Source organism: Pyrus communis, chromosome 14 (genome assembly GCF_963583255.1).
Source record: "Pyrus communis chromosome 14, drPyrComm1.1, whole genome shotgun sequence".
Taxonomy (NCBI): domain Eukaryota; kingdom Viridiplantae; phylum Streptophyta; class Magnoliopsida; order Rosales; family Rosaceae; genus Pyrus; species Pyrus communis.
In genome coordinates this window covers 23528274-23554410 of record NC_084816.1, presented here as the reverse complement: position 1 = coordinate 23554410, position 26137 = coordinate 23528274, and the positions used below count along the sequence as shown (strand labels likewise).

At 37.6% G+C, this 26137-nt stretch overlaps 4 protein-coding genes across 4 annotated transcripts; 3 read left to right on the top strand and 1 right to left on the bottom strand.

The window, feature by feature from the left end:
- Nucleotides 1-7319: 7319 nt before the first annotated feature.
- Nucleotides 7320-12981, bottom strand: LOC137715236 (uncharacterized). Its single transcript, XM_068454488.1, has 17 exons — nucleotides 12692-12981; nucleotides 12404-12512; nucleotides 12145-12293; nucleotides 11972-12055; nucleotides 11825-11887; nucleotides 11606-11737; nucleotides 11334-11513; nucleotides 10551-10670; nucleotides 10369-10418; nucleotides 9675-9837; nucleotides 9440-9577; nucleotides 9119-9241; nucleotides 8925-9023; nucleotides 8468-8557; nucleotides 8244-8328; nucleotides 7859-7989; nucleotides 7320-7655 (listed from the first exon to the last, which is right to left on the bottom strand). The coding sequence occupies exons 1-17, from the start codon at nucleotides 12692-12694 to the stop codon at nucleotides 7512-7514; spliced, it is 1863 nt and encodes a 620-aa protein (XP_068310589.1). The 5' UTR covers nucleotides 12695-12981; the 3' UTR covers nucleotides 7320-7511.
- A 738-nt stretch (nucleotides 12982-13719) lies between these two features.
- LOC137715726 (small nuclear ribonucleoprotein SmD1a) lies at nucleotides 13720-15970 on the top strand. Its single transcript, XM_068455067.1, has 4 exons — nucleotides 13720-13813; nucleotides 13920-13996; nucleotides 15434-15625; nucleotides 15744-15970. Exons 1-4 carry the CDS (start codon nucleotides 13800-13802, stop codon nucleotides 15803-15805), a joined length of 345 nt encoding a protein of 114 aa, XP_068311168.1. The 5' UTR covers nucleotides 13720-13799; the 3' UTR covers nucleotides 15806-15970.
- Nucleotides 15971-16977: 1007 nt separating this feature from the next.
- On the top strand, nucleotides 16978-17444 carry LOC137716499 (outer envelope membrane protein 7-like). The gene has a single exon (XM_068455957.1). The coding sequence runs from the start codon at nucleotides 17076-17078 to the stop codon at nucleotides 17301-17303; it is 228 nt and encodes a 75-aa protein (XP_068312058.1). The 5' UTR covers nucleotides 16978-17075; the 3' UTR covers nucleotides 17304-17444.
- Nucleotides 17445-19929: 2485 nt separating this feature from the next.
- On the top strand, nucleotides 19930-20457 carry LOC137714644 (uncharacterized). Its single transcript, XM_068453805.1, has one exon. The coding sequence runs from the start codon at nucleotides 19930-19932 to the stop codon at nucleotides 20455-20457; it is 528 nt and encodes a 175-aa protein (XP_068309906.1).
- The last annotated feature ends 5680 nt before the right edge of the window (nucleotides 20458-26137 follow it).

Here is a 26137-nt window from a genome sequence, read left to right as displayed (position 1 = left end):
AGCTCGCTTAAATTTTCCCTATGTAAGTTAGGTCATTGGTTCTTCGATTTGTATTAGATTGTTGGTTTTTTTTTAACAACTTAATACATTTAGCTATCGCTCTTTTCTCACCAAAAAAACAAAATTGGAGTCAATAAGTAAAGTTTCATGATCCACAACAAATATTTAGCATAGTTAAAACCCGAATATATATATCTCAAAAAGACAATTATCACTAATTGGAACAGTTAATTCATTCTTCTACATGGTCTTTATGTCTCTTCCTTCTACTTAGCTATGGAATTAATAAGCTCAATGCTAGAAAGTAATTAAGTGGTAGCTGCTCTCTCTTCATGATGTCAAGGGAACTCCACGTCTTGCTGCAGCGACATGAAGCCTACAAAATATATATTGACGAACAGAAAATTACACCACTATAAAATTAGCTTAATGTGTCGGTGAGTGGTGGCGGTTTAATACAATATGTTGTCGGATAAGATATTTCCGACATGTGATTTAGGTATCGTCGAATAACAATGCAGTACAGTGTCAATAAACTCCAGATATAACTGACACTAACTTATTATTATATCCGACAAGAAAAGTGCAATGGCCAAATTCCCGCCTTTAATATTTTTTAACCAATCCTGGCAGATATAAAGTGAATAATGTCCAACGTCCAATTTTTTTAAGAACACCAAGAATGGCTTGTTATGTAGCAGTGTTAGTTAATGATGTCCAATGTTCACAAACAAAAATAAATAAATAAATAAATAAAATAAAATAAAGCCATATTTAAACGAACAAAATAAGATAAAAATTAATATTAATTAGACATGCAAAACTTTCTCTAATACATGTGAGTTCCACATTAACTATATTAATGCCGTAGTTATATGCTTGTACGTACCAAAATATATTTCTAAAAAATGTTGGACATCTGAGCAGATTGCAAGGGCTGTGGCCAGACTGAAAACGACACTGCCTCCTGACGTTTGGGTATCATTGGTTGATGAATGTGAGTCAAATCCTTACCCCATGAGCTAATTAGGGTTTGTGGTGGGTTAATAATACTGCCAACATGGATATTATTAATTTCAGCACACCTCTCAAATCCCATCAAATTAGCAGCAAGGTTGTCCGCTGCCTCAAAATATGATTGATTCTCACTGTAAATATTGGAGCTCTGTGCTAAAGAGTCCATCAATGGAGGATTATAATTATCAAGCTGATAATCATTATTAATATTGTTAATCTTCTCCCCCATCTCACCAAAATCCCCGTAATCAAAATCATCCCCCAAATTAATATAATTTCCCCATGGATTATAAGCATAAGTATTATTGACATCGCCACGACCATCACTCCCAACTTCAGAAGAAAATCCGACATTATCACCACTAACAATATGATTTTCATCGTGATAATTATCTCCGGAAATTGGCAACTTTGGACCGGTTGGTTCAGAATTTACTGAGAAATTTGGAGTGGTGGCCGTAACATTGTTGAAATCATAAGGCTGAATAGCTTGCCCCTCAAGTAATATTGATTGGATCATCTCATCCGCAATTTGTATGCAACTCTTCATTACCCTAGTTATACACCACCACGAATCCCTTTGCAACTCACCCAGCTGCCCTAAATGCTCATCATCCCACATTGCCAAACCCTTCTCGCCACGATCCTCAAAACCCTCAAAACCCTTTTCGCAGCGATCATCAAAACCCTCGAAATCCTTCTTTTTTCCTTTCATCTTACGCTTGTTTTTTCCTTCCACCTTATTTATCTTGCCTCCCAGCATATCCGAAATCCTGACCTCCGTTCCTCTACGCATTGGTGACAAGCTTGCTTTCGCATCAGCTTCTTTGAACTTCATCATGATGGCTCGAGCCTTGCGCTCGTCTTCCGGCCAGACCCCTAAATTACCATCGACATCATAAGAAACAATGCAAACCTTCGCATCGATATCCTCGAGCTCCTCAGCTTTCTTGTGCAGCGTCTGGTGCCTTTTGTGGCATAGCGAACTGATTTCGCACGGTTTTTTGCGCTTCCGGTTCTCTTCCTGTCGCACCATCGACTTCGCCGGCAATCAAACGAGGAGAAAGTGATCGAAAAACGAGGAAACCAGAGTACAGAAAGAATTTGAGGAGCTGAATGTTGAAGAGCTTGTTAAAAAAAACATGGAAGGTTATGGTAAATATATAGATTGATAGAAAAGTAGGGATCCCAGTGAATTTTTGAAAATATCTCTAAATCTTCCTCATGCGAAAAGTAAAAAATTGATTTTTATTTCCTAATCTCAGTGGGTGTCATTTCACTGACTGAAGCAATTTAAGCTTGTTCTTATGGTTCGCATGTTAATTTGGTTTACGGAAAGAAGGAAATAAGGGAATTAAATATTAATTTTTTGAACTCCATTGCTGCAGGGGATGAGTAATTAATTTTATTAATTAATCCAAAGCTGAAGAGGAAAATTTAGGGTTTTGTTGTGGATCGAATAAAATCGGATTCGTGGCACCCGAGTGGCGTTCGTTTCTCTCTCTTATTAATTGCGCGCTGTTTTAATTAATTCCCCGACATCTGAAAATAGGACTTGTATTAGATGGGTTCACTACCATCGTGACATCCCGTTTAATAATATATTAACATTGTCAAACTTTTCAATACATGATATTTATTATTGGATAAAGACGCTACATAATACACTAATTTTATGTAAATTGTTCTCTTTTTTGTTCTTACTAAACAAGGTACAGATCAAATTCAATTTTCTCTCCCTTGTGAGAGCCTTTCTCTGCTTGAGGGTTTTTCTCAGTGTTTGTCTGAAAGTTTCAATTCTGTGCAGATCGGCTGGGGTTTGTTAGCCCATCTCTCCTTCCTATCTTTGTCTCCTTTTTCTTCCTTCGGCAGAGTTTTCCCCTGCTTTCTATTTCGTTTTGCCCTTTCCTTCGGCTGGGGTTGGAGACGTGGAATTGTGCAAATCGGGAAATACTGTTGCAGCGGTGGCTGCTGCCGAATTCTCAGATTTCTCGGCTTTCTTTCGGTTTTTCTGTTTGGGGCCCACATTGTTGGTTGGGCTTTGCTTTTGTTTACTTGGCTAGTCCATTTTGCTTGTATATGTACTTTTGTTTTTGGACCCTTGTTAGTACCGTTTGTAAGTTTGGTTTTTTCTTGTGGTAATATATTTGCCTTTTAACCCCAAAAAAACAAAAAAAAAACAAAACAAAACAGTTACAGATCAGATTGGATTTATAGAATCTTACCAACACATCAAATGTTTGGGTTGGTTTGGACATTTAGTGGATTCACCGACTAATTCGACCAATCCAATCGAAATAAATTGGGTTGGGTTGAGTTATAAATTCTAAAAATTTACTTTCGAGTGAAAATCTGATTGCCTGTTTAATATGTGAGTTAGGTTTGATAGTATTATTAACTAATATTTGAAAAGAAGGTTATGAACTTATTAATTGTAAAAACCTGACCGCCTGTTTATAAGCTAATCTTTTTAAGGAAGGTTATGAACTTATTATTCACATTTACACATTTAATCAAAAGAAAGTTGAGGCTCTACCATAAAATCAATTAACAATATAGATAGTAACTCAACTTACTATAGAATGTCACATGTGATAGTGTCATAACAACTAATTAACAATAGAAGGATCATAACATTCTTTTACTATATTACATCTAAAAGTACATTTCATTTGTTAATTTGATGTTGGTATAAGAAATTTAAACATGAACATTCTAGCATTCTTCTTTGTCAACCTTATTTTATCTTCAAAGTAGTCTTTATTAAGAAAAATTTCTAGCTCCATCTCTCTCTATTTTTTTTTCAAAAAAGAAAAAGAAAGAAAAAAGAAAAAAGAATAACTAGTGGCAAGCTACGGTTATCTACTTCTTCCGGACTCGAAAGATTTAACTCCATCTCTCTTAGTCAATTTAAACTAGCTATCAAACTGTATTTTTTTTCCCCAATAAGTACGATATTAATTAATATAGAAAAACAACAAAAATCTAGTGTATTTATTTGAATCTAGATAAAACTTTGCCGGCTTTTTTTATTAGCACCCCAACAATGTTGAATAGACCTATATTTTAAATAACTTATAAGCCCTAATATGCAATGACAATTTTGACCTAATTAAATATACAAATGGAGCACCACTAGAAAACGAAAGACATGGCCGGCCACCGCCGGTTAACACCACCCTATATGAATGGGAATGAACAAAGCTTCCCATTTAGGGATTAAGGTAACTTGACCATCTCGTATTGCGCTAAACCCCACAGGTGTTTGTCATAGCAATAGAAGCAAGGGCAAGTAGGATGGTGAAACAATCCATTATGTGGGTAAAGCCCATATGGATTAGGATTGTTTTTAGCATAATGTCTAGAAAAGTATGGAAGTGACGGTTGCTCGTATTGCCTGGGAAAGGGATGAGGAGCTTCAATGTGCATGCGGGATCCAAAAGGATCACCATATCTAGGATAATTGTTTGAATTATACACAAAACAGTGTGGATTGTGTGTATAAAATGTGGAGTTTATGTTGAGAGTTTAGTGTATGAGGATATTATTGGAAGTAATGTGGGGTGTATTAAGATAAATTTTAATTGAAAAAGCAAATATGGAGTGTATTCAACAATATATGGGGTGTTAATAAAACAACTCAACTTTACCCCAGATTTCAATCTGGACAAATAAAAAAAGAGTTTCTTGCAAACTACAGATATACATGACTAATTGACTAACCCTTAATAACAAATCACCAATAAATTTGGGTGGTTCCTCAAACGGACCTGGACGAAGGAAAAAATAGTTCCCGTACAAAATTACAGATTATGGTAATGTTAGCGAAACTAAATTTGCAAATTAAGTGATGCCTCATCAATTGGAATAAGTACGTTTATCAACGTTTAAGTAATAAATCAATTATCAATTTCCATGTTCTTTAGTTTCCAAGACTTTGTCTACAAATTTAGTCACGCTAGCATTGCCGTACAAATTATGACTGTCCTCTAATAATTACTAATCAACTATCAAATCGGGTGGTTCCTCAAATCCACCGTCAATCCATGCCGAGCAAGTCTATGAGCAACCTCGTTAACCTCTCGTTTTACATGTTGTTGGAGCTTCACCGTCGAAACTGAATTGAGAATGAACGTGGTATCATTGAGGAATGGACCAAACCAACATGAGAAAAGTCTTCTCCCTCTTGAGCTTTTGTGGCTAAAGCTCTTGGGCCAAAAAGCCGCCATGTCTTGCTGCCAAACCCTCAAACTTTGAAGCACAAGCCGCCCACGAAAGTCCCCCCTTCATCTCGTAACAACTCACTGCATTAATCCTTAGTATTTTGGAGTGGAATTATAGAAATTGAAAACAAAGTACCCAAAAAAAAAAAAAAACGGATTAAGGAAAAACAATATATTTTTCCAATAATTCATCAACATCTTCGCGGCTTTCGACTCGAACGGGACTCTCGTTGCGGTTGGAATTATCAAACACTTCAGTCAAGTAATCAGCAATAACGTTGTCCATCAATGCCTTAAAGCTTGCAAACGATGAGTCCACAGCAGCAGCAGCAGCCCCGTCAAAACTAGGGTCGCTAAAAATGTCCTCCGCCATGAAATCCACGTTGTTGCACAGAAAATTATCGATACCGTCGTCAGCAGCGGCAATATTATTTCAAAACCCTCGTCGTCATTCTCAAAACCCTTCGAGTTCTTCGTCTTCTTGAACGATGTTCGTTGATACAGCGTCATCGAAGTTTCGGGTGGACTCCCCTTCTGCTCCTCGCGCTCTCTGCTCGGAGATGGCTTCACCATTGCGTCGAATACTTCTTCTACAACGCACATGAGGAGCAACACACAAAGACACGTGAGTGTAAAAAAAACAGAAAGACCTGGCAAGTTTTGCCAAAAGCATACAGAACAGGTAGCTCCTTTTTTTATCGTTTGGGAATATATGTATCGGTGTTTCCTAGTGCTAATGGGATATGGTTTCAGAGGAGGAAAGGGATTCGAATTTACGGGGCAGTCGTTTTACTGAAAGTTAATATTTAAGTGGCCGAATTCCACTATTTCAACTCATATATATAGGGTTTTACTTGTAAATTTCTTTTTTTACTTTTTAGTCAAAATAGTTTATGAAATTTGCATAACTCATCACTTTGATCCCTGAGATTTGAAATCAATATAAATGGTCATTGAATTTATACATCATCAATCATTTTGGTCATTTCACGAAAAATTATATTAAATAAGGACCAAAATGATAAAAATACCCTTAATTTAATAAACAATGGGTCGAATGATTTGACAAAAATTGAGAGCATTTTTGTCATTGTATCGTTATTTAATGGAAATTTTTCATGAAATGACCAAAATGATTGATGGTACACTTCTATTGATTTCAAATTTCACGGACCAAAGTGAGGAGTTATACAAATCTTAGATACCATTTTGACTAAAAAGCCTTTTCTTTTTATGGTTTTGCCAAGTGATGAAACAAAATACTCAAATCCAACCTTGCCATTACAATTTTTTGGTTGACAACTGGGCACAAGCTCGACAGAAAAGAAATAATTACATAAGAAAATATCAGGAGATTATGAGACTCCAACTATATCTGCAACTAGTAGCCGACAACAAAGAAAAGCTTATTCAAAAGAGACTGGACCCAAATTAACTGCATGACAAACCCAAACACATTGCCATTACATTTTCAATTTATAGCAAATAATTTTCATCCAATTTTTACTTGAAATTGATTTTCACTATTTTTTTCTCCTACACAATTTAGTTATTTTTAACTTTCGGATTAAATAAACAAAAAAAATTGTAAATAAATAATAGTGTGTAGGATGAGAAAAAACAATGTTCGAAAATCACTTCTCCTTTCCTTTCCTACTCATGTGGCATTCTAACATGTCATTTGTTGAGAAATTGGCAATGTCAAATAATAACACTTTCCTATTGTAATAATTAGTACACAATTGTATCAGATCTAAAAAAAAAAAAAAAAAAGAAAGAAGTACACAATTGTAAGGTTTCTACACAAGAAAATGCGTTGGTCCTGACTAATTTGGAAAAGATTATTACTGCAACATACGTCCTTTTATTTTTAAAACCTTTCAACGGTTGAATTTCATTTTATTCTAGATATGTACTCGTTTATAACTCGTTTGAAAGCGTTTTTAAAATGATTAAAAGCATTTTTTGTGAAAATATTTTTAGAACCTATCTTTAATAAAAATGTAAGAAAATCTCGAAAAAAAACAATTGAAGTGCTTCCTACAAGGGTGCTTCTCACACCCGCTAGTTAGAAACGAATGAATGAATAAATTGATTGATTAAACACATTGCTAATGTACATTGTACACTATGGATTACAAATTGATAATGTGCTATGATGACAAAAACATAAACCACAATCAGGTGGTTGTGAAATTAGGGTTGCACTGAATTTGCTGTCCCCTTTCTTGTGACCTTTAATTGGTGGTATGTTTATTTGGGCACCCCAAGTCACCGGCGCCGGGAAGAAGATGTGTGCTCGTGGGCCCTAATATCGTTCCGTATTCGGTCGGCGTACATGGGTAGCCGGACAATCTCCTCAATCTTCTCTAACAACACTTCCTCCGTAATATTATCGTTTATGCTTCGCATTACCTGTTTGGGATGACAACAGCGTTTCATTAGTCCTAAACAAAACCTGAAATCAGAAACAACAACTACTACAACAGTGTTTCATTAGGTCGGCTATATGAATCCTATAACGCCATTGCGCTCGGTTTTGGGTCACCTCTTCCGTAAAACCTGAAATCAGAAAGAAAAAAAAAACAAAACAAAACAGTGCTGCATGATAGAAATACCTTCTTATAGGTATTGAACTCATTTGGGGTTGATTTGTCCGGCCTAGTCCGCATACACACCCACGCATTTCCACCGGCATCCCACGCGCACTCTATAATCTTCCCCGAACAAAAAGCAGGATCCAATTCATCTGCAAGTTGAATTTGGAACACCAAGGTATTAGATTCCAAGCTAAGTTGAAGTTTTCAAATCAAATTAACGTAATTAGATACCTACTGCAGTATAAATTAATGCACTTTTATGCTCATAAATTCTGGAATTATGGTTTTACACTAGAATGCAGAAATCCTGCAGTTTCAGTACCAAGGTACCAGACATTTGGAGCTGGAACTAAAACGTCGTCCATTAATAATTATAAAAAATAGAAAAATATCAAAAGTCGACCTTTAAAAACAACCCTATAGCCTCCCATAAGCTTCTTCTTTCCGCGCTCGTTCAGAAAAAGTAGCTCACGGCCATCGACTCCTAACTGTCAACACAAAACTCATTTAGCTTATCACCTATAAGTTCATAAAGAAGGAAATGGAAGAGAAAACTGTAACTTGCAACCGCGAAACTAAATTAAAATAAGAAAATGCGCAGTTCGAAAGAAAGGGTCATTATATAACCTCATAGAGAAAATCAACTGAATTCATTTCAGGAAACTTCCACTTCAAAAGACCTTCATGCGTGCGGGGTACATATGGATCGTCCCAGCCCTGAAAAAGATGAATCATGGACAAATTTTGCTCTAGAACTGGTGATATCTCATCATAGGAGAATCAAGTTTTGTATTGATAAGCAATTGAAGTAAAGCAGAACGGATAAACTACTTCACGGGAGTACAAATCAACTCAGCTAGTTCCAAACAGCAACCAAAAGGTTATTGTAAGAAACCAAAACAGGCAATTCAGTATCAAACACAATTTGAACCTTGGTCATATAGCCTACCCCACTTAGTGGGATAAGGCTTGGTGGTGGTTGCTAAATTTACCAAATTACTCGTTTCTATTGTTCATCATCCGCATATAATCACATAAGTTACTTATATAAAACGATATAAACACAAAATCACTCCTCAATCACCTGGAATATCAGACCATCTGATGCATGTGAAAGTCCAGGAATGAATTTCCTCAAAAGCTTGTTGACTGTAGATAGTAACCAAAAACCCTTCCTCCTTACCTGATGAACATCTATAACAAGGTTAATCACCAATCTTAAGAGAATATTCACAATAAAAAACATTTAGGGTAATCTCTAATTGTCAGGATACATACACTGAACAGTTCCAAGTCATATCTGTAGTAAGGCTCCACACTCCTGGAAAGAGTATCCCGTTCCATATTTCGAGGCTCGATCACTTCTTTCTCAAGCATCTTCCATCGTTCATGGAATGGCAGCTGGACCATTTGTGGTTGCCAGTTTATCAATAAATTGAAGTATCCTTATAAAAGGGAATTCTTAACAGCAGAACATTTAGAGACCGTTCAACTCAAGAGATTCCCAAAAATGCGATGACTAGAAAATAAATCCAAACGAAAAACAGCGGGAGGGGGCCTTTTCAAGACAGATTCCCAGAGCATTATCGTATATCTAACCTCTACAAGAGAGACTTGGTTGATTGCAATGACGTCATAAATGAGGTATCTTCGGTCTTGCTTTTGAGTATTTGGGTCAGTGTCAATTATCATCTCTCCATCAAGTAATGTGAAGTTGTGAGTCTTCTCAGGCATAACCTTAAGAAGAATAATTACATAGGAGGGAGTCACTTATGGATAACTTCACATCAAACTACATGCATTCCATGTAACAAAACTGCAAGTACATACGCACCTTATTTGAGAATTTGCAAGGGAACCGCATCTGGACCCGTCGGAAAAAAAATTTCCTATCAATCAAGTAACAGCCGTCCCATGTAATTAGCATCATATAACGTGTTCCATCTGCTTTCCATGTGGCATAGTAATAGCGCTGCCGTAACAGTTGTTGGTTGTCCCTACAGAGTACAAAACGATATTAAACTTTGGAAATGGAGGGAAGATCAATGTAAAGTACTGAATTTAGTGTTGTATGGACCATAAAATGAGTATCTTTAAAATGATAGTATGCCTTTAAAAACATGTAAGGCAATTAGTCTCCAGCCTGAACCAACTAAAAAGCAAGATCTGGAATTACCTATATCGTGCAGATATTATTTGCTACAAAACCAAACATTTCTAGACATTTTTAATCTATACATTGCAACAGGCTAAGTGCTGAAAAATTAGTAAGACTGAATTTATAAGCAAAAAGGAAGTTGGGCTGAGAAATTAGCTGTCCATTCTTAAAAACATATTTTCGATGATAAGTTCATTCGCCCAAAATTGGTTACTGAACTTCCAAATTACAAACTAAAAATATCCATGTTTAGACATTTTCAATGATAACTAGCTGAACAGAAAAAGGCGCCTTCAGTTTATAATGCTGAAAACAAAAGATTCAAAACCACTAGAAGTAACAAAACTATACGGCTATTTTTACAACAAACCTGTTGAGCGAAACAGGGTGCGACCCAGGAAATTGTAAATTCCCTTTACCCTGAAGACATAGCCAGAAATAAGTTTATCAGAAAATAAAAACAGCAACATCATGGAGAAGGAAGCATTTAAATGTTCACATTCCATCTTAATATACAAATCACAACACAAGGCACTAGACTTGAGTGCCTACCCTTCTATCCATATTAAGTGCATCATAAACGGCTTCTTGCATTGATTTTTGCTGGTTAAAAGGTATTCGCTCACCCAAAACATCATCAATCGTCATTGCTTCATTTCTCGCATGATTGGCCTAATACATTCAAAACAAGAAAAATTAAACAAAAGGAATTATCCATTTCAGTCACAATCAGCAAAAGCGGAAGGTGCAATTTGTTTTCCAGGCAAAGAACTTAGAAGTGTTTAACTGCAACAAATTGTTGAAGGGGTACTATTATTGGCAATCCAAAAATCTCATTGTGCACTTGTCATAAGTGTATATTTCTTTCTAAATATAGAAAATTTGCAATGCACCATGAGATTTTTGGATTGCCAATTTTTTGTTAAAAACCACTCAGATGAACGACAAACAACTGAAAAGACAGCAATAACACACATAATGCTTCCAGTTCCAAACAATTAAGTGTGAGTGTTAAAACATAAAAAAATCTATTCGGCCTCCATTCTAATTACGTCATTTGTCATGCAACACTACAATTCTCTAATCTAAAGACATTTTACATACACAACTACCAGTCTACCAGTGTATTATAATGGCCTGTACTGCAGTTTGAATTTCATCACCGAAAAATATCACAAGCACAATTTCTAACAAATAATTTGCATATAAGCATTTACTGAAAAGTGGTATGATAGCCAGGACATCAAGCTTCCAGTTTGGTACTTAAACAAGAGAAAATTTCCTCTCCTAAAAGCAGAATAGGATGAACAAGCAAAAATATTTAACAATACATACATTTTCCTGATGCATCACAGCTTCAGCTGTGTCATCCAGATCGGAAACTCTCTTCCACTCTGGAGTTTGAGGGCAAAGAACTGATTCTGGTTTTCTTTCTTGATAAAACTTGTAAAGTTCATCAATATAGTCCTGTTTGTATATCCCTGGAGGACGTGCCCTGGCAAATATATTTATTGCCTGCACAATTGTCAGTCCAGATTGAATATTTTTTAAATCATAACATAGATTCAATCGGAACAAAAGTAACTACCACACAACCAAGTACTTACCTCAGTAACTGAAATTGATTCGTTGCGTACAAGAAAATGAACAATCATGAAACCTGTGCGGTTATGCCCATGTGTACAGTGGACAAGTATATACCTCATTGGGTCTGTTCTACGGGAGAAAAATTGTGATACCTAAGCAAAGAAAAAAAATCGCAAAATCAGACATATTCCTTCTTGAATTTCAATTGGGGGTCCTCTGAGTTCGCAGAGGCAGCTCACCTCATAGAGAAATTTATCTACAGCTGCATTATCAGGTACCGAATCCCTTCCTCTGCATTGTATCTGGCGCAAAGACAAATTTGAGAACATAAGTAAAGAACTAAAACTACCTTACTAACTAGGACCAGAAACACAAATTACGCTTGCCTTAACATGCCGAATGCCTTCTTTTGTCCAATCCGAAAGGGGATAGTAACGAGTAGTGTTCGTTAAATCAATCACTAAACCGAGCTTGAAACATAAAAATCAATCAGCACAACAACATCATACAAGATAAAGTACAGTACTTTACAGAAGGAAAAAAATAGGAATATAATTACTTCTCTTCCTAGCAGTCTTTGCTGATGAATGACTTGCTTTGGAGTGTATGTAGCACCAGCAATATGGTCATTGAAAGACTCACCAAGAGGTGCTTTTGATGGAATTATACAACTTATTTCTCCACCATATGCAGGGCAACCAACCCAACCTACACCGCGAGCGAAAACCGGAAACCCAATTAACTACTAATACAACATGATTAATCCATGATTAGCAATCACACTAATTCAATCACTAATCGGTGTTAGCATTGCCTACCTTCAGGAAGCATGTGTCTATCAAAAGCTTGATGATGATTTCTGTTCTGAAACCCAGAATCCCGATATGGGTTTTTTCTCTTGAATCCCAATCTTCTTTCTTCTCCATCCTAATTAAAAATTAAGCACAACCCAACAAATGAATCAACTAAGAAATCGAAACGATGTGATTAACAAAATTAAATCCCAATTTTTGTGTTTTGTATTCAAATTCTTTTTTCCATTTTTTGGGATTGGGATTTTGAAGATAAAGCATAATTAAACAGTGATGTGGATCTGTGGGTGTTACCATTTGACTAGGGTTTCTTCAATCTGCTGAATCGATGGGACTCAGACAGTAATTAGGGTTTTGGGTTCGGATGGATCAGACTGACTTGAGGGAGACGTTGAGAGAGAGAAGTTGTGGAGAGAGAGGTAGAGAGGCAACCAGCTAATCGGTGTCAAAGAAAACGCTACGTTTATAAAGCTTGGGGGAGCCGCCACCACTATCTGCTCCTTTTGCGCTAATTTGTGTTCGTACTTTTGGTTTCTGTGTTCACACTTTTGGTTTTCTTTTGAAGATCCCTATTACTCAACTCTATTTCCAAAAACTTTGATGAAAAAATGGTTTTTTCATTTGCATTCCCTCTAAAAACAAAAAAATCATCAATCGAATCGTACCAAAAGTCAAATATTCAACAAACTCTACTAATAAAATTGGAATAGTACCTAACGAAAATTGACCGCACGATGAACATACATAATCTTTGAATCTTCTAGATCCCTAGATCCTTTTCCAATAAAATTGATAAACGACCTCATGAATCACCTATGACGTGAGTAATACATCATTTTTACTTAAGTGCAATTTTCATTACAAACGATGCTCGAAATTGAGTTAACTCATCATTTATTATCTCGATTTGAAAATCTGTCAATGTTGTTCTTGAGATTTGATATCACATATCAATCAATTCCTAGGAAGTCCTTGAAATTTAATATCGTGTATCCATGTTTTAAAACATTGATAATTGTAGTTAAGTTACTTATTAGCCTAAATGCAAATCAAATGTTTCTTCTCACCGTTTAGATGATGATTGTATTAATAATATATATTAACATGAATTATAAATGATGTTTTTATTAAGTACATATAAATATTTTAGTCAAAGTTGAATTATTTTTTTCTGAAAGGCAAAAAAAATATAAATTTTTTGAGTCAATCATGTTTTGGGCTTGAATTTCATGAATCAGCTTAAACATTAATGGACCCACATAGGCCCATCTTGAGGCCCGCTCTGTCCTCAGACGGCATCATATAAACCGCCACCGTATCAGGTCACCCTCTCACTCTCCCGCTTCGTTTGTTTGGTTGAAGAAGCTTCGAAGCCCTAGCTGTCGTCACTGTTATCACCACAATGAAGCTCGTCAGGTTCGTCTTCCTCTTCAAACCCTAATTCCTCTTCTTCCTCAGTTAAAAGCGCCGTTGGTTTTCCACTGATTGCCTTTTTTTTATGTTTTTTTGGGAAATTTTGCAGGTTTTTGATGAAGTTGAACAACGAGACAGTGTCGATCGAGCTCAAAAACGGCACCGTTGTGAACGGAACCATCACAGGTATACTTCTCCTTTCCTCGCTTTACTCTCTTTCTTTCTAATTTGTTGAATTAGGTGAGGTTTTTGGATAATTAGGGCTTTACTAAACCCTAGGGTTTTGATTAGGCTTGGGTTTGGAATTTCGTGTTTATAGAAGAAGTGGGTCTTGTTTAAGTTTAATTTCGGTTCCGTATCACATGTACTGTGTACAAAGACTGAGATATTTATAGTGAAACATGGAATGCACAATTTGTCGTTTTTACTCTGTCGAGCATCTCCAGTGAACTGAGATTGTATGTTTGTTACCTCTGGATGTTTTTAGAATTAAGGTTTTGCTCATCCGGTGCTATCATTTCGTATAAATCGGCTGTGGGGAAGAACCGCTCAAACGTTGAATCAGTGCGGGTTTAGCGTATACTAGGGTTGCAATTAAGTCTAATTTTGTTGAGTTCTTAATGTCTTATTCAGTATAAGTATGGTATGTACATTGTATGTTAAATGTGTTGAATGCTCAGTAATTTTAGTTTTTCTACTTACGTAGATTATTCGGTGAACGGGATATGTCCAACTATCTAGAGTTCGAGAATCTTGAATGATTTTCTTACTTGGCATTGGGTACATTTACATCTAAAGAGGTCAGGATTGTTTTAAGACCATTGTTTTCTATAAAATAGTTGTAGCACACAATTTTGAAGGGTTTCCACAATAGATTATTATAGTGTATATGTTTATTTTCCCGGCATCTATATCGTTGTGATTTCTGATAGAGAGAATTCCTGGGGTGTTCTTATCCTTTATGCTGAGAACAAACATATGCCAAAATCGGTTGTGTATTTCAAGATGCTTCTATTTCCTTTTGAAGTTGGTGGCTCAAAGACGCTTGCAAGTGTGCTCAGCATTGGGTTCCTGAGAGTTGGGATGTAGTTTTGCTTTATCTCTAAACTGATGCCATTTTCAGCCCGTAATCTGCACGAGCACTCATGATTACTTCCATGTATTGCATGATAATCAATATATTAGCTAACCAGAAGCTTCAGAGTATCTGCAGAACACTCGATTTTAAAATTTGGAATGGCAAGGATATGCTTTCAAGTTAGCGCTCACGTAAAAGACGTTAAAGCTTATGATACCTTTTCGTATTTTAGACAACGTTTGTAATGAAAAATACGACCATTGCTGTACATAATACAAATTTGTCTGCGAAACAGCTCTAGTTGTATTACAAGTCTCCAAAGGAGATCCTTCTGTATTGCATAATAGCATCCAGTAAAGGTTAAAAAAGCTTCAGATTTTTTTGAATGGACTGCCTTGTAGAGATAAATTAAGAGATTTAACTTAAACTTTTTAGATAGATTATCATCTTAATCTGGGTGCACACTTCCACATGCGTTGTTTTAAACTACCGTACAGGAAGGGAAAAGTAGCTGTTCTGATTGGTTACTTTGCTTGTCGTTACAGGTGTGGATATCAGTATGAATACTCATTTGAAGACGGTGAAACTTACACTCAAGGGGAAGAACCCAGTGACTCTGGATCATCTCAGCGTGAGGGGTAACAACATCCGGTACTATATCCTTCCTGACAGCCTGAATCTCGAGACTTTGCTTGTTGAAGAGACACCTAGGGTCAAGCCCAAGAAGCCAACTGCAGGTACTGCAAACTTTGTGTTTATCATATAAACTCTCTGAACGTATTCATTCCTCTGCTATCTCGCAGTCCTTGCCATTAATCCTCTAAATGTGTTTCCTCTGTTTATTTTCAATTACAGGGAGGCCTATGGGACGGGGGCGGGGCCGTGGACGTGGTCGCGGACGTGGCCGTGGCCGTTAATTTTTGCGACACCGGGTTACGTAAACTCCTCTATTGGAAGGAACTTGTCATTGTGATCTTGGAGACGTTAACTGAGTTGCGGTTCTGTACTTTAATTTGTTGTCTATGCCCAGTGAATTCTTAAAGTTCTGTTAAGAAGTTAATCAAATATGCTTTTGACATCTCGTATCTCCGGTGCACGACGAAATGTTTTAAACTACTTGAATTGCAGGTTTTTAAACGAAACTACGGTAAGTTGAGTTGGCATGTCCCAATTACCCTTTTTTTTATTTTTTATGAACGAACGATATCATCTACACTAAAAGGTGAGGAAATGGGTAAAATCTTGCACTGGGCTAGTTATAATAATATGGTTCAAATTCATCTTGGGCGAAAATCGAACCTAAAACTTTCACTTACAAGTGAAGAGGAATATCATTAGAGTGGTTCTTGTGCACTATTGTACCACTAAGTGTAATTGGTCTAACACATACAGTATGGTTAGAAGTGTATTTAAAACAACAAAAAGTGTTTGTAGATTATTAAAAGTGATTTGGTCATGTTCGGCAGAAAAAATTAAAATTGTTTGTAGGTTAAAAAAACACTCAAAATGCTTTCTAAGAATAGCACATTCTCTGAGCTTCTTTGAGTAAGCACTTCAGGGTGGACCATTTTTTTTTTTTTTTTTTTAATGTAAAAATTTCAATGTGCTTCTAGTATAACACTTTACTGCAACTGATTTTAAACAAAAGTGTTTTTAAAAGAAGCAATCCAAATGAGCTGAAAGTGTTTTACAAGAAGTCAATAGTCGATGTCGTATTGTTACTGCAGGGAACGTTTCAGACTGTTTTTGTACAAGTGTTTCTTGAAAGCATGTGGTTCTGTATAAAACTCTACTAACTCCAAAGTTGGAGGTGATCATCATACGGGATGATACACTACATGTAATTACATAAATTGTAGGATATGTGTGTCAAAAAGTTAGTAACTTAAAAAATAAAAAATTTCACTACTTACATAAAAATACGTGATGTACCACCCGTTTCCCGTCACAATTAAAAATTTCTCCACCATTTGGTCATACGCAGTTAAAAGCACTTTTAGAAATTAGACTGCAAGTCCAAACATACGCTTAGTAAACAAGAAGAGTTAACTCGACATCGTATTCCCATGCCGGTTTTTGGATCCACTTGTTACCAAACAGGGGGACAAAACCCGAAATCCCAAACAAACCGTCCATATATTTTCAAATTCGTCAAACTTTTTCAACCGGAAGAAAAAGAAATCAGCGATGGGGAAAGCGTCGGGAACGAAGCAAGTGGCGGTGGTGTTCGGAGCCCTAGCCGTCGGCTGGCTGGCCATAGAGCTCGCCTTCAAGCCCTTCCTCGACAAGGCCCGCGCTGCCATGAACAAGTCCGACCCGGCCCGCGATCCCGACGAAGACGACGCCGTCAGGGCCGCCGAGGCCGCCGTCAAAGCTGCCGATACCGCCGCCGACGAAGCCTCTGGAACTCTGTAAGGTAGCAGACTCCGAACACTACTACTACTAGTACAATCTACACCGAATCGATAGGCAATAACACTGTAGATTTTGGAATCTTTGAATTCGAAAATTGTTGGAATTGAGGAAATTACTGGCTGGCTGGTCAACTTTTTGATCTCTCTCTCGATTTATTTTCTGATTTCTGTTTAATCACTTTTACTTAATGCTTGTGAAATTAGGTTTTAGATTTTAGGGTTTAAGATTTGATTGCTGCGCAATTTTGCAAAGAAGGAAGAGCAGAGTGCGACTTTTCGTGGAAGAGAAGTAGATTGTTCTAGAAATCCTGGGTTTTTGGGCTCAGCTCATTTGACTTGAGTATATAACACTATCCGTAAAGCCCATAAGAACCTATGTTTTGTGGGTTGGGTTGGGTTGAGGAACAAAAAATAATGGCTTTATATGTAGCTGTTATTATTATAGAGGACCGGTTTGGAGATGCTTTTTGAATAACTGAAAGCTTTTTGGTGAAATTGATTTTGGGTTTCAAAGCACTTTTAAGTGTTTTTTTATAAGAAGCATCATATATATGCTTCTTACAAGAAGCACTTAAAGTGTTTTTTCAGGATTCACTTAAATTTTTACTGCAAATTGATTTCAAAGTATTTTCATCAAAAACGTTTTCAGTTATTTTAAAAACCCTGCAAAACGCACACAAGTTGGGAAGGGGACTTGAACATAGGAAATTTGCATACATCTCTTAGTCACTTGAGCTCTAAGTTTCGTCGACCAAAATAATGATTTTGGTCGATGAACTTATCATAGGTAGTAAATTTGGCTTTGGCCCAAACTTATGATCTTCTTCTTAATTGTCCACTCAAGTTTTAAGCGCTCCGCTCTAATTTTTTAAAACGTGTCAATTCTTTTTTCCCCCTCCCTCCTTGCCCTAGTTGTCAAATTGGTTGCATTTTGAGTTAATTTCTATGAGTGCTACTAGACTCACTCCAATGTCATATCTTTCCACCCACATGATAATCTCATCCACCATACAAAATTAAAAAAGTAAAATGTTATTTTCCCACCCATCATTATTTCCAAAATAACCATAATATATTTTTTAAATAACTCTAATATATCTTTAAATAATATTATAAATAAATAAATAAAAATAGAAAAAAAAATGAAAGAAAATGCAAGACCTAAGATCTAGACATTCATCATCTACTTCACACATAACGTCGTCCTGCAGAGACTCCGGATCCCCAAATCACTTTTCTTCCTCCTTTTTTGTCAAAACCGCAAATCTCACACTTAATTCTCTATTGAAGTTTCTCTCCTTCATCTAGCACATGCCTATTCCTTCCTCCAACATTTCCGTTGATTTTAATTCAAATTTTTCCCAACCTTTTTTCACCAAAGATATCACACCCCACCCACCATTATTTATTTATTTATTATTTTAAATTATTTTTTGTTTTTTCAAAATTTTAGTACTGAATTAAATAGGGGTTTAAAAGTCTTCTTCTAAAATGATAAATATGTTATTAACATTTTCATTAAATGGTGGGTAGGGAAATAAGATATTACGGTGGGAATATCACCACTCATTTCTATTAGTAACGCTATTCGGAAGGGACGATAATAACCCTTGTTTTGAGGGTAGCTAGACAAATTTGACGACGGGGGCAAATTGACACATTTTTAAATATTATGAAGGGATTGATAATTGATTTATGAGGATGTTTCATTGAAATGAGAATGATTTTTTTTATTTTTTTATTTTTTATTTGCACACTAAGCGATAGTAGTTTTCATTAACATACACGAACACAATTATAAAGATTGTTGTATGAGTACATTCTCTAGTGACCAATACACTGATCTATAAATAACTCGAATAAATAAGCATAAACAGTAAACTCCTAACGGCTTCTACAAGCACTTCAGTACCAATCTGCCACAAAGACAGCAAGCGCAGAAAACCTAGATTGAGGCGAACATAAGGTCATCTTCAACCGAGGGTTGGCCAAAGGGCTCGTTTTAGCCTTCAGGCCCTTCAAGATTCTCCAAGATATTAATATTTTAATGAACAGTACATGATCATATTTGCCTCCATCTCCAACCGAGGACCAGAGGGCCAGCGGGCTCGTTTTAGCCTTGTCACAAAAAATCGTCTCCAACCGAGAATCATAGGGCCAAACATAATTTATTATTTAAAAACTACAACTTAAATTCAAATCCAACGGCTAAGTGACGTCAGCTAGCTGTTGGTAGCTGACATCATGTTAACGTTAGCTAGCCGTTGGTAGCTGACATCATGCTAACGCCAGCTAGCCGTTGGATTTGAAATTTTCTTTTACTATAAATAGGGTGGATATTGGGGTATAATTCACATAATTTTGAATTTAATCTATTTCAATTCAAATTTGCAATGAATTCCAACTTTGGATCTTCTTCGGATTCCAACTGGGGATCCTCATCCAATTCCAAATTGGAAGCAAAATGGGCGCAAATGAGACGAGAAAATAAGGAGTGTGATGAAGAAGTTCAAGTAAGGCGCAACAAACAAAACATAGCAGCAGCCATGGTGTGTCAGCCAACTGAAGAACAACCTCAATAGGGTGGCTCTATTGCTGGTCGCTCTTACAAACCACGAAACAGAGCGATGTCGCATGCTAATCTGATGAACTACTTCAACCCCAACTCGGTGTACACAGAAGATGATTTCAAACGTTGCTTCCGGATGAGGCGTCATGTCTTCGAGCGTTTACTTCGTGATGTCCAGCAAGTCAATCCATACTTTCGACAGAAGTTGGACAGAGCAGGCTGTGCTGGTTTCTCACCTCATCAGAAGGTTATTGTTGCACTTCGAATGATGGCCTATGGCTCCCTAGCTGATTTGATGGATGAAACCCATGGTATGTCTAAGTTTACATGCCTTGATACTCTTCAACAATTATGTGACACAATTATTCAGGTTCACAAAGACGAGTACCTCTGTAAGCCAAATCAAGAAGATCTGAATCGGCTCATTCGCAAAGCTGAAGACTATGGGTTTCGGGGCATGATAGGGTTATTAAACTGCATGCATTGGGATTGGAAGAACTATTCCACCGGATGGCAAGGAAGCTTTAGCGGAAAGTCGAGAAAGCCAACTGTTGTGCTAAAGGCGGTTGCCTCATATGACACATGAATTTGGCATGTTTTCTTTGAAGTCCCTGGATCCCAAAATGGCATTACAGTTCTTGGGCGTTCACCTTTCTTCAATAACTTGACGGAAGGTAAAACACCTTAACTTCACTACTACATCAACAACCGTTAATACAATATGGGGTATTACTTGGTAGATGATATCTACCCAAACTGGGCGACACTTGTCCAAGCAATTCCAAACCCTAGGAATGACGTAGAAAAGTTGTTTACCTTACACCAAGAGACATACCAGAAAGATGTTGAGAGAGCTTTCGGTATTCTACAAGCACGGTGAAAGATTATTAGCCAACCAGCAAGAGGGTGGAGTCGAGAAAATTTGGACTCCATTATGATGTCTTGCATCATATTACACAATATGATAGTGGATGATGAGCGAGATAAGTATATTGATGAAGAGTCTGATGACGACCAAGAAGATCCAAATAGGTCAAGAAGGGCTCGTGCCAAAATATATGATGGGCCTAATTTGCCTTTCAATCCAAGAACTGGTAGTATCTCTATAAATGAGTACATGAGGCGCTATAGAATGATACGTTCTCGTGCCACAAACAAGTACCTACAACATGATCTTGTTGCACATCTTTGGGCCAAAAGAAGTATGGAGTATGCGTTTAAGTTTTATGTTGTTAAATGTTTTTTAAAACATTGTTTAAGTTTCATGTTGTTAAATGTTTTTTTTTTTTATGTTGTATAATTTGTATGTTGGTTAATGTTATTTAATGTTATTTCATATTGTTTAATGTTGTTTCATGTTTTGTGAAATAGAAGTTATAGGATAAAAATAGAATTTAAAATAAAATAAAGCAACTATGTGAAACAGAAGTTATAGGAAAAAATGGAATTTAAAAAAAAATGAAACAAATTTTGTAAAATAAAAGTTATAGGAAAAAACAGAATTTAAAAAAAAATATTAAAAATAAAAGTTATAGGAAAAATTTTGTAAAAAAAAAAAATAAAATAAAACTATAAAAAAAAAAAAAAAAAATTCAAATGCAACGGCTAGCTGTCAGACAACCGTTGCATTTGAATTTTTTTCTTAAGCATTCATGTTGGTTAACCGACAGGAAAACTGAATTTTCTAGCCAACCCTAGGCAAGCAGCCAGCCCTCTAGCTCCTATTTCGTGGGACCCTCTCAGATTCCAAAGCCCTCTGGCCTAGCCCTCGGTTGGAGATGATTTTCGGGCTATTTTCGACCATCTGGCTCTCTAGATCCTTCAACTAGAGATGGCCTTCAACTAGAGATGGCCTAATGTTATTATAGTTGGCAAGCTAGAGAGAGGAAAAAAAAAAAAAAAAACCATTGCTGATAGCGATACCCCATCAATTGCTAGGCAAGACATCACCTACTAGATATGGTACATATGAAACATACACTAATGCGAGAACAGAATCCACCGTTCTCTTATATCCACCGACCAGTTTCTTTCTACCTGAGATGATACTGCATCTACATCTGTAAGATCCACCGCTCCTGCAAGCCAAGCAAAGTGAAGGTGCAATGAATCTAGCCAAGTAAGGGCGGCGACGTCGGAAATTAGTGAAGAAGAACAACACCATTTGAATCAGGTGTGGGAGGTAGACTCACCCACCAAAAATTAATAAACCAACCACAAATCATGGGTAAACCCTTGAGAGGAGCACCGCCGAGGGGGGGGGGAAAGGGTTGTGTTAGATTTTGAATTTGGGGTGGAGGTTTTATGGAAGCCATGAAAACTTGGTTGGTGGAGGAGAAGAGGTGTTGGGCCCCGCAATGATGAAGGGACAGAAAAGGAAAAATAAAAGGGAAGGTCAACGGAAGCAGTCGTTTTTTTTTTAAGGAGGGTGGTGGCGTGGGGTTGGGGAGAAGAGGGAGCAAAAGGCTAAGAGGAAAGGGAGGAGAGGCTGTTGTTAACCATAAGTCGGAGCAAGGGGCCAGCGGCTGAGGTTGGGAGTAGATCCAGGGTTTGGTTTTTCGAGAGGGATATAGGCCATGGGGAGAGAATGGTTGTTGGTTGTTCATGCATAGAATAAACTATTTTGATACGTGATTATTTAGATATAGGATAAGTAAGTAATATTAATATGAGTTATGTGTCACATCCCGGTTTGGGGCAAATTACTTCGCGGGCTTGCTGCATCACCGTAGCACGATATTGTCGACTTTGGGCGTACCATTCCCTCACGGTTTTGTTTTTGGGAACTCACGAACAACTTCCCAATGGGTCATCCATCATGGGATTGCTTTAGCCCCTTTCTCGCTTAACTTCGGAGTTCTCATGAAACCCGAAGTCAGTGAGCTCCCAAAAAGCCTCATGCTAGGTAGGGATGAGAATATACATTTAATGATCACTCCCTTGGGCGATATGAGATGTTACAATCCACCCTCCTTAAGGGCCCGACATCCTCGTCGGCACACATGCGGCCAGGGTTAGGCTCTGATACCAATTGTCACATCCCGGCCCGAGGCGGATCACTTCCCAAGTCCGATCTACCACCGTACCACGATATTGTCCTCTTTGGGCTTACCATTCCCTCACTGTTTTGTTTTTAGAAACTCACGAGCAACTTCCTAGTGGATCACCTATCATGGGATTGCTCTAGCCCCCTTCTCGCTTAACTTTGGAGTTCCCATGGAATTTGAAGCCTCCCAAAAGGCCTTGTGTTAAGTAGGAATGAGAATATACATTTAAGGATCACTCCTCTAGAAGATGTGGGATGTTACAATAAGTGGAGCAGGCCCGGGAAGTGATTCGCCCTGGGCCGGGATGTGACAATTGGTATTAAAGCCTAACCCTGATCGCGTGTGTGCAGACGAGGACGTCGGGCCCCTAAGGGGGATGGATTGTGAGATCCCACATAGTCTAAGGGAGTGATCCTTATATGTATATTCATATCCATACCTAGCACGAGGCCTTTTGGAAACTCACTGGCTTCGGGCTTCGTAGGAACTCCGAAGTTAAGCGAAAAGGGGGTTAGAGCAATCCCATGATGGGTGACTCACTAGGAAATTGCTCGTGAGTTCCCAAAAATAAAACCATGAGGGAATGGTAAGACCAAAGTGGACAATATAGTGTTACAGTGGTGGAGCGGGCCCGGAATTACCAAACTGACACACCCGGACCCGGAATGTCTACTAGGACTCCAAATCGAGTTGTGTTGGCCGACACCTGGAAGGTGACGAAGCCATAAAGTGTGGTAGTGTATAAAATGTGAATAAATTTGAACCTAAAAGTGTCTAAATACCAGAGTGCGCTATAAATGGGAACGAACCCATTTCACACGCGATGTCAAAGCATAAGTAAAGTACAATAGTGTGGGTAAGAATCATACCCTTAAAAGTAGCCACCAATACTAAAATTAGCCATATATCCTCGTCAATACGGACTTAAAAGTTATAACCTGGAAGGGTACAAAACAGAAAATGTGAGTAAGCAGTAAAACCAAGTTTCCCAAAACTATTAATCTAACAGTAATAATCCCTCACTGTAAATCCCTTATCGTTTTCCATAGAACAGTACTACACATATATATATCTATATATCCACCCATGGACAAAAAAAAAAAAAAAAAAAAAAAAAAAAGCCAAAACAACGGGTATGCCATGTCTATAGACTCTACAATGCATTAACAAGTAGGTCAAATGAACTTAATCGATATAAAATGATACATCAGCCGGAATCACCTAACGTGACCCGTACGACTGTACTCATATTGCATCAATCAATGCTAGTATATAAGTCGGGAGTCACCTCTAGTGACATGTACGACTTATCCATATCTCATCAATCGTCTCTGCACACGAGTCGGAACCACCTCTAGTGTTCTGTACGACATGACTGGGTGTAAATAAGTACGCTCAAGTGCTACGATCACGTGAAGACTGGGCGAATAATCGCAGGTCACCTACGAGTTGGAACCACCTATAGTGGTCTGTATGACAGGCCTATGCACCTACCTTGAGTCCAAGGTGAGTGTAAGGCGCGGAAGGTGAACATCACGTGAAGGACTGTGCCCTGACCACGGGCGGGAGCACTAACACGGGGTGCAAGTTTATGAGCTCTCAATGCATCTCAATATAACATGTACAACTCATGGGTAACCACCCGAAGCCAGTGAGCTTCCAAAAGGTCTCGTGTTAGGTAGGGATGAGAATATACATATAAGAATCACTACCACGGGCGATGTGAGATGTCACAATCCATCCCCTTTAGGAGCCCGACGTCCTCGTCGGCACATACGCGGCCAAGGTTAGGCTCTGATACCAAATTGTCACAACCCGGCCCGAGCGGAACCACTTCCCGGGTTCGATTCCACCGTAGCATGATATTGTCCACTTTGGGTCCCGACCACGCCCTCATGGTTTTATTTCTAGGAGCTCACACGAGAACTTCCTGATGGGTCACCCATCCTGGGAATGCTCTCGCACGCTACTTGCTTAACTTCGGAGTTCCGATGGAACCCGAAGCCAGTGAGCTCCCAAAAGGTCTCGTGCTAGGTAGAGATGAAAATATACATATAAGGATCACTCCCCTGGACGATGTGGGATATCACATTATGTCTAATGTAATAGTAAACACATAATTAGGCTTACAACTCTGTTGACACGAGTAGGGTCGCTAACCAAAAAGGAGGAAGATTTTAGTATTTTTGTAAAAGAAAATAAGCGAAAGGAAAAAAATGTGGAAGATTATAGAATTTTTGTAAAAGAAAGTAAACGAAAGAAAAGATGCTCATCGAAATTTCTTTCCTATATCAGGAATAGCAATGTACGTATGACTTGCATACACATTCATAACTTTTTACGAAAAAAAAATTATGAAGCTAACATCTGCATCAGCAATCATATTGGCACCATTCATGAACTTGATCTGTCAATCTCGTCAGCACCGCCAATGTCCTAATCCAACACCTTCCCATTGTCTTACCAGCATTTGTGTTTAATATGTTTTCTATTCATCCACTGGGTCAGTCTATAGCCTTCGACCCTACTGCTTGAGAATGGCTTAGATGGACGGGGATACCGCAATAGTGATGTTTTGATGCAGTAACACAAAATTATGTGAAACGAGATTTACATATGCTGGCATGTAAAGTGTCGACGGAATTCCAACTCCTGATGTTTCCAAACAATGTTTCTTTTCCTCGATTTGGTCACTCTCTCATCTGCTTGTCATCTTTCTTCATGCATTTCTTGTGATTCTTCTAAATTTAACCAGATAAGATCACAAAAGTAATGGCTTTCATTCGCCTCTGTCAAATTTTTTTTTAAAACAAATTCGATGAAGGTAGGAGTGGTCAGTCCGTCATAACGTGACTCATGAACATATGATTTTAATAAACACCGAGTTAACGCAAGCTTCATTATGTATAAATTAATAGTTAATACAACCCAATGACCATGAATTACAATGCGTTACCAAAAATGACTTCTACTTTCACCTATGTATTTTGTGAATCACATTCTTAGTATATGTACTTAAGTTAGAGACAATATCGGTGATATTAGTAAGTGAAGCATGTTGAGCATAAATTCTTTATCATGATTTACCAAAAATCTATGACCCTTTATCAATTTGTTCACTTGAGTCTCAACTACTTTTGTTGCTTTTTGTAATCTTTTAAAATGCGTCAGTTCCTCCGTACTATCAGACCAGAATTATTTTCTGTCCATTTATGTTAT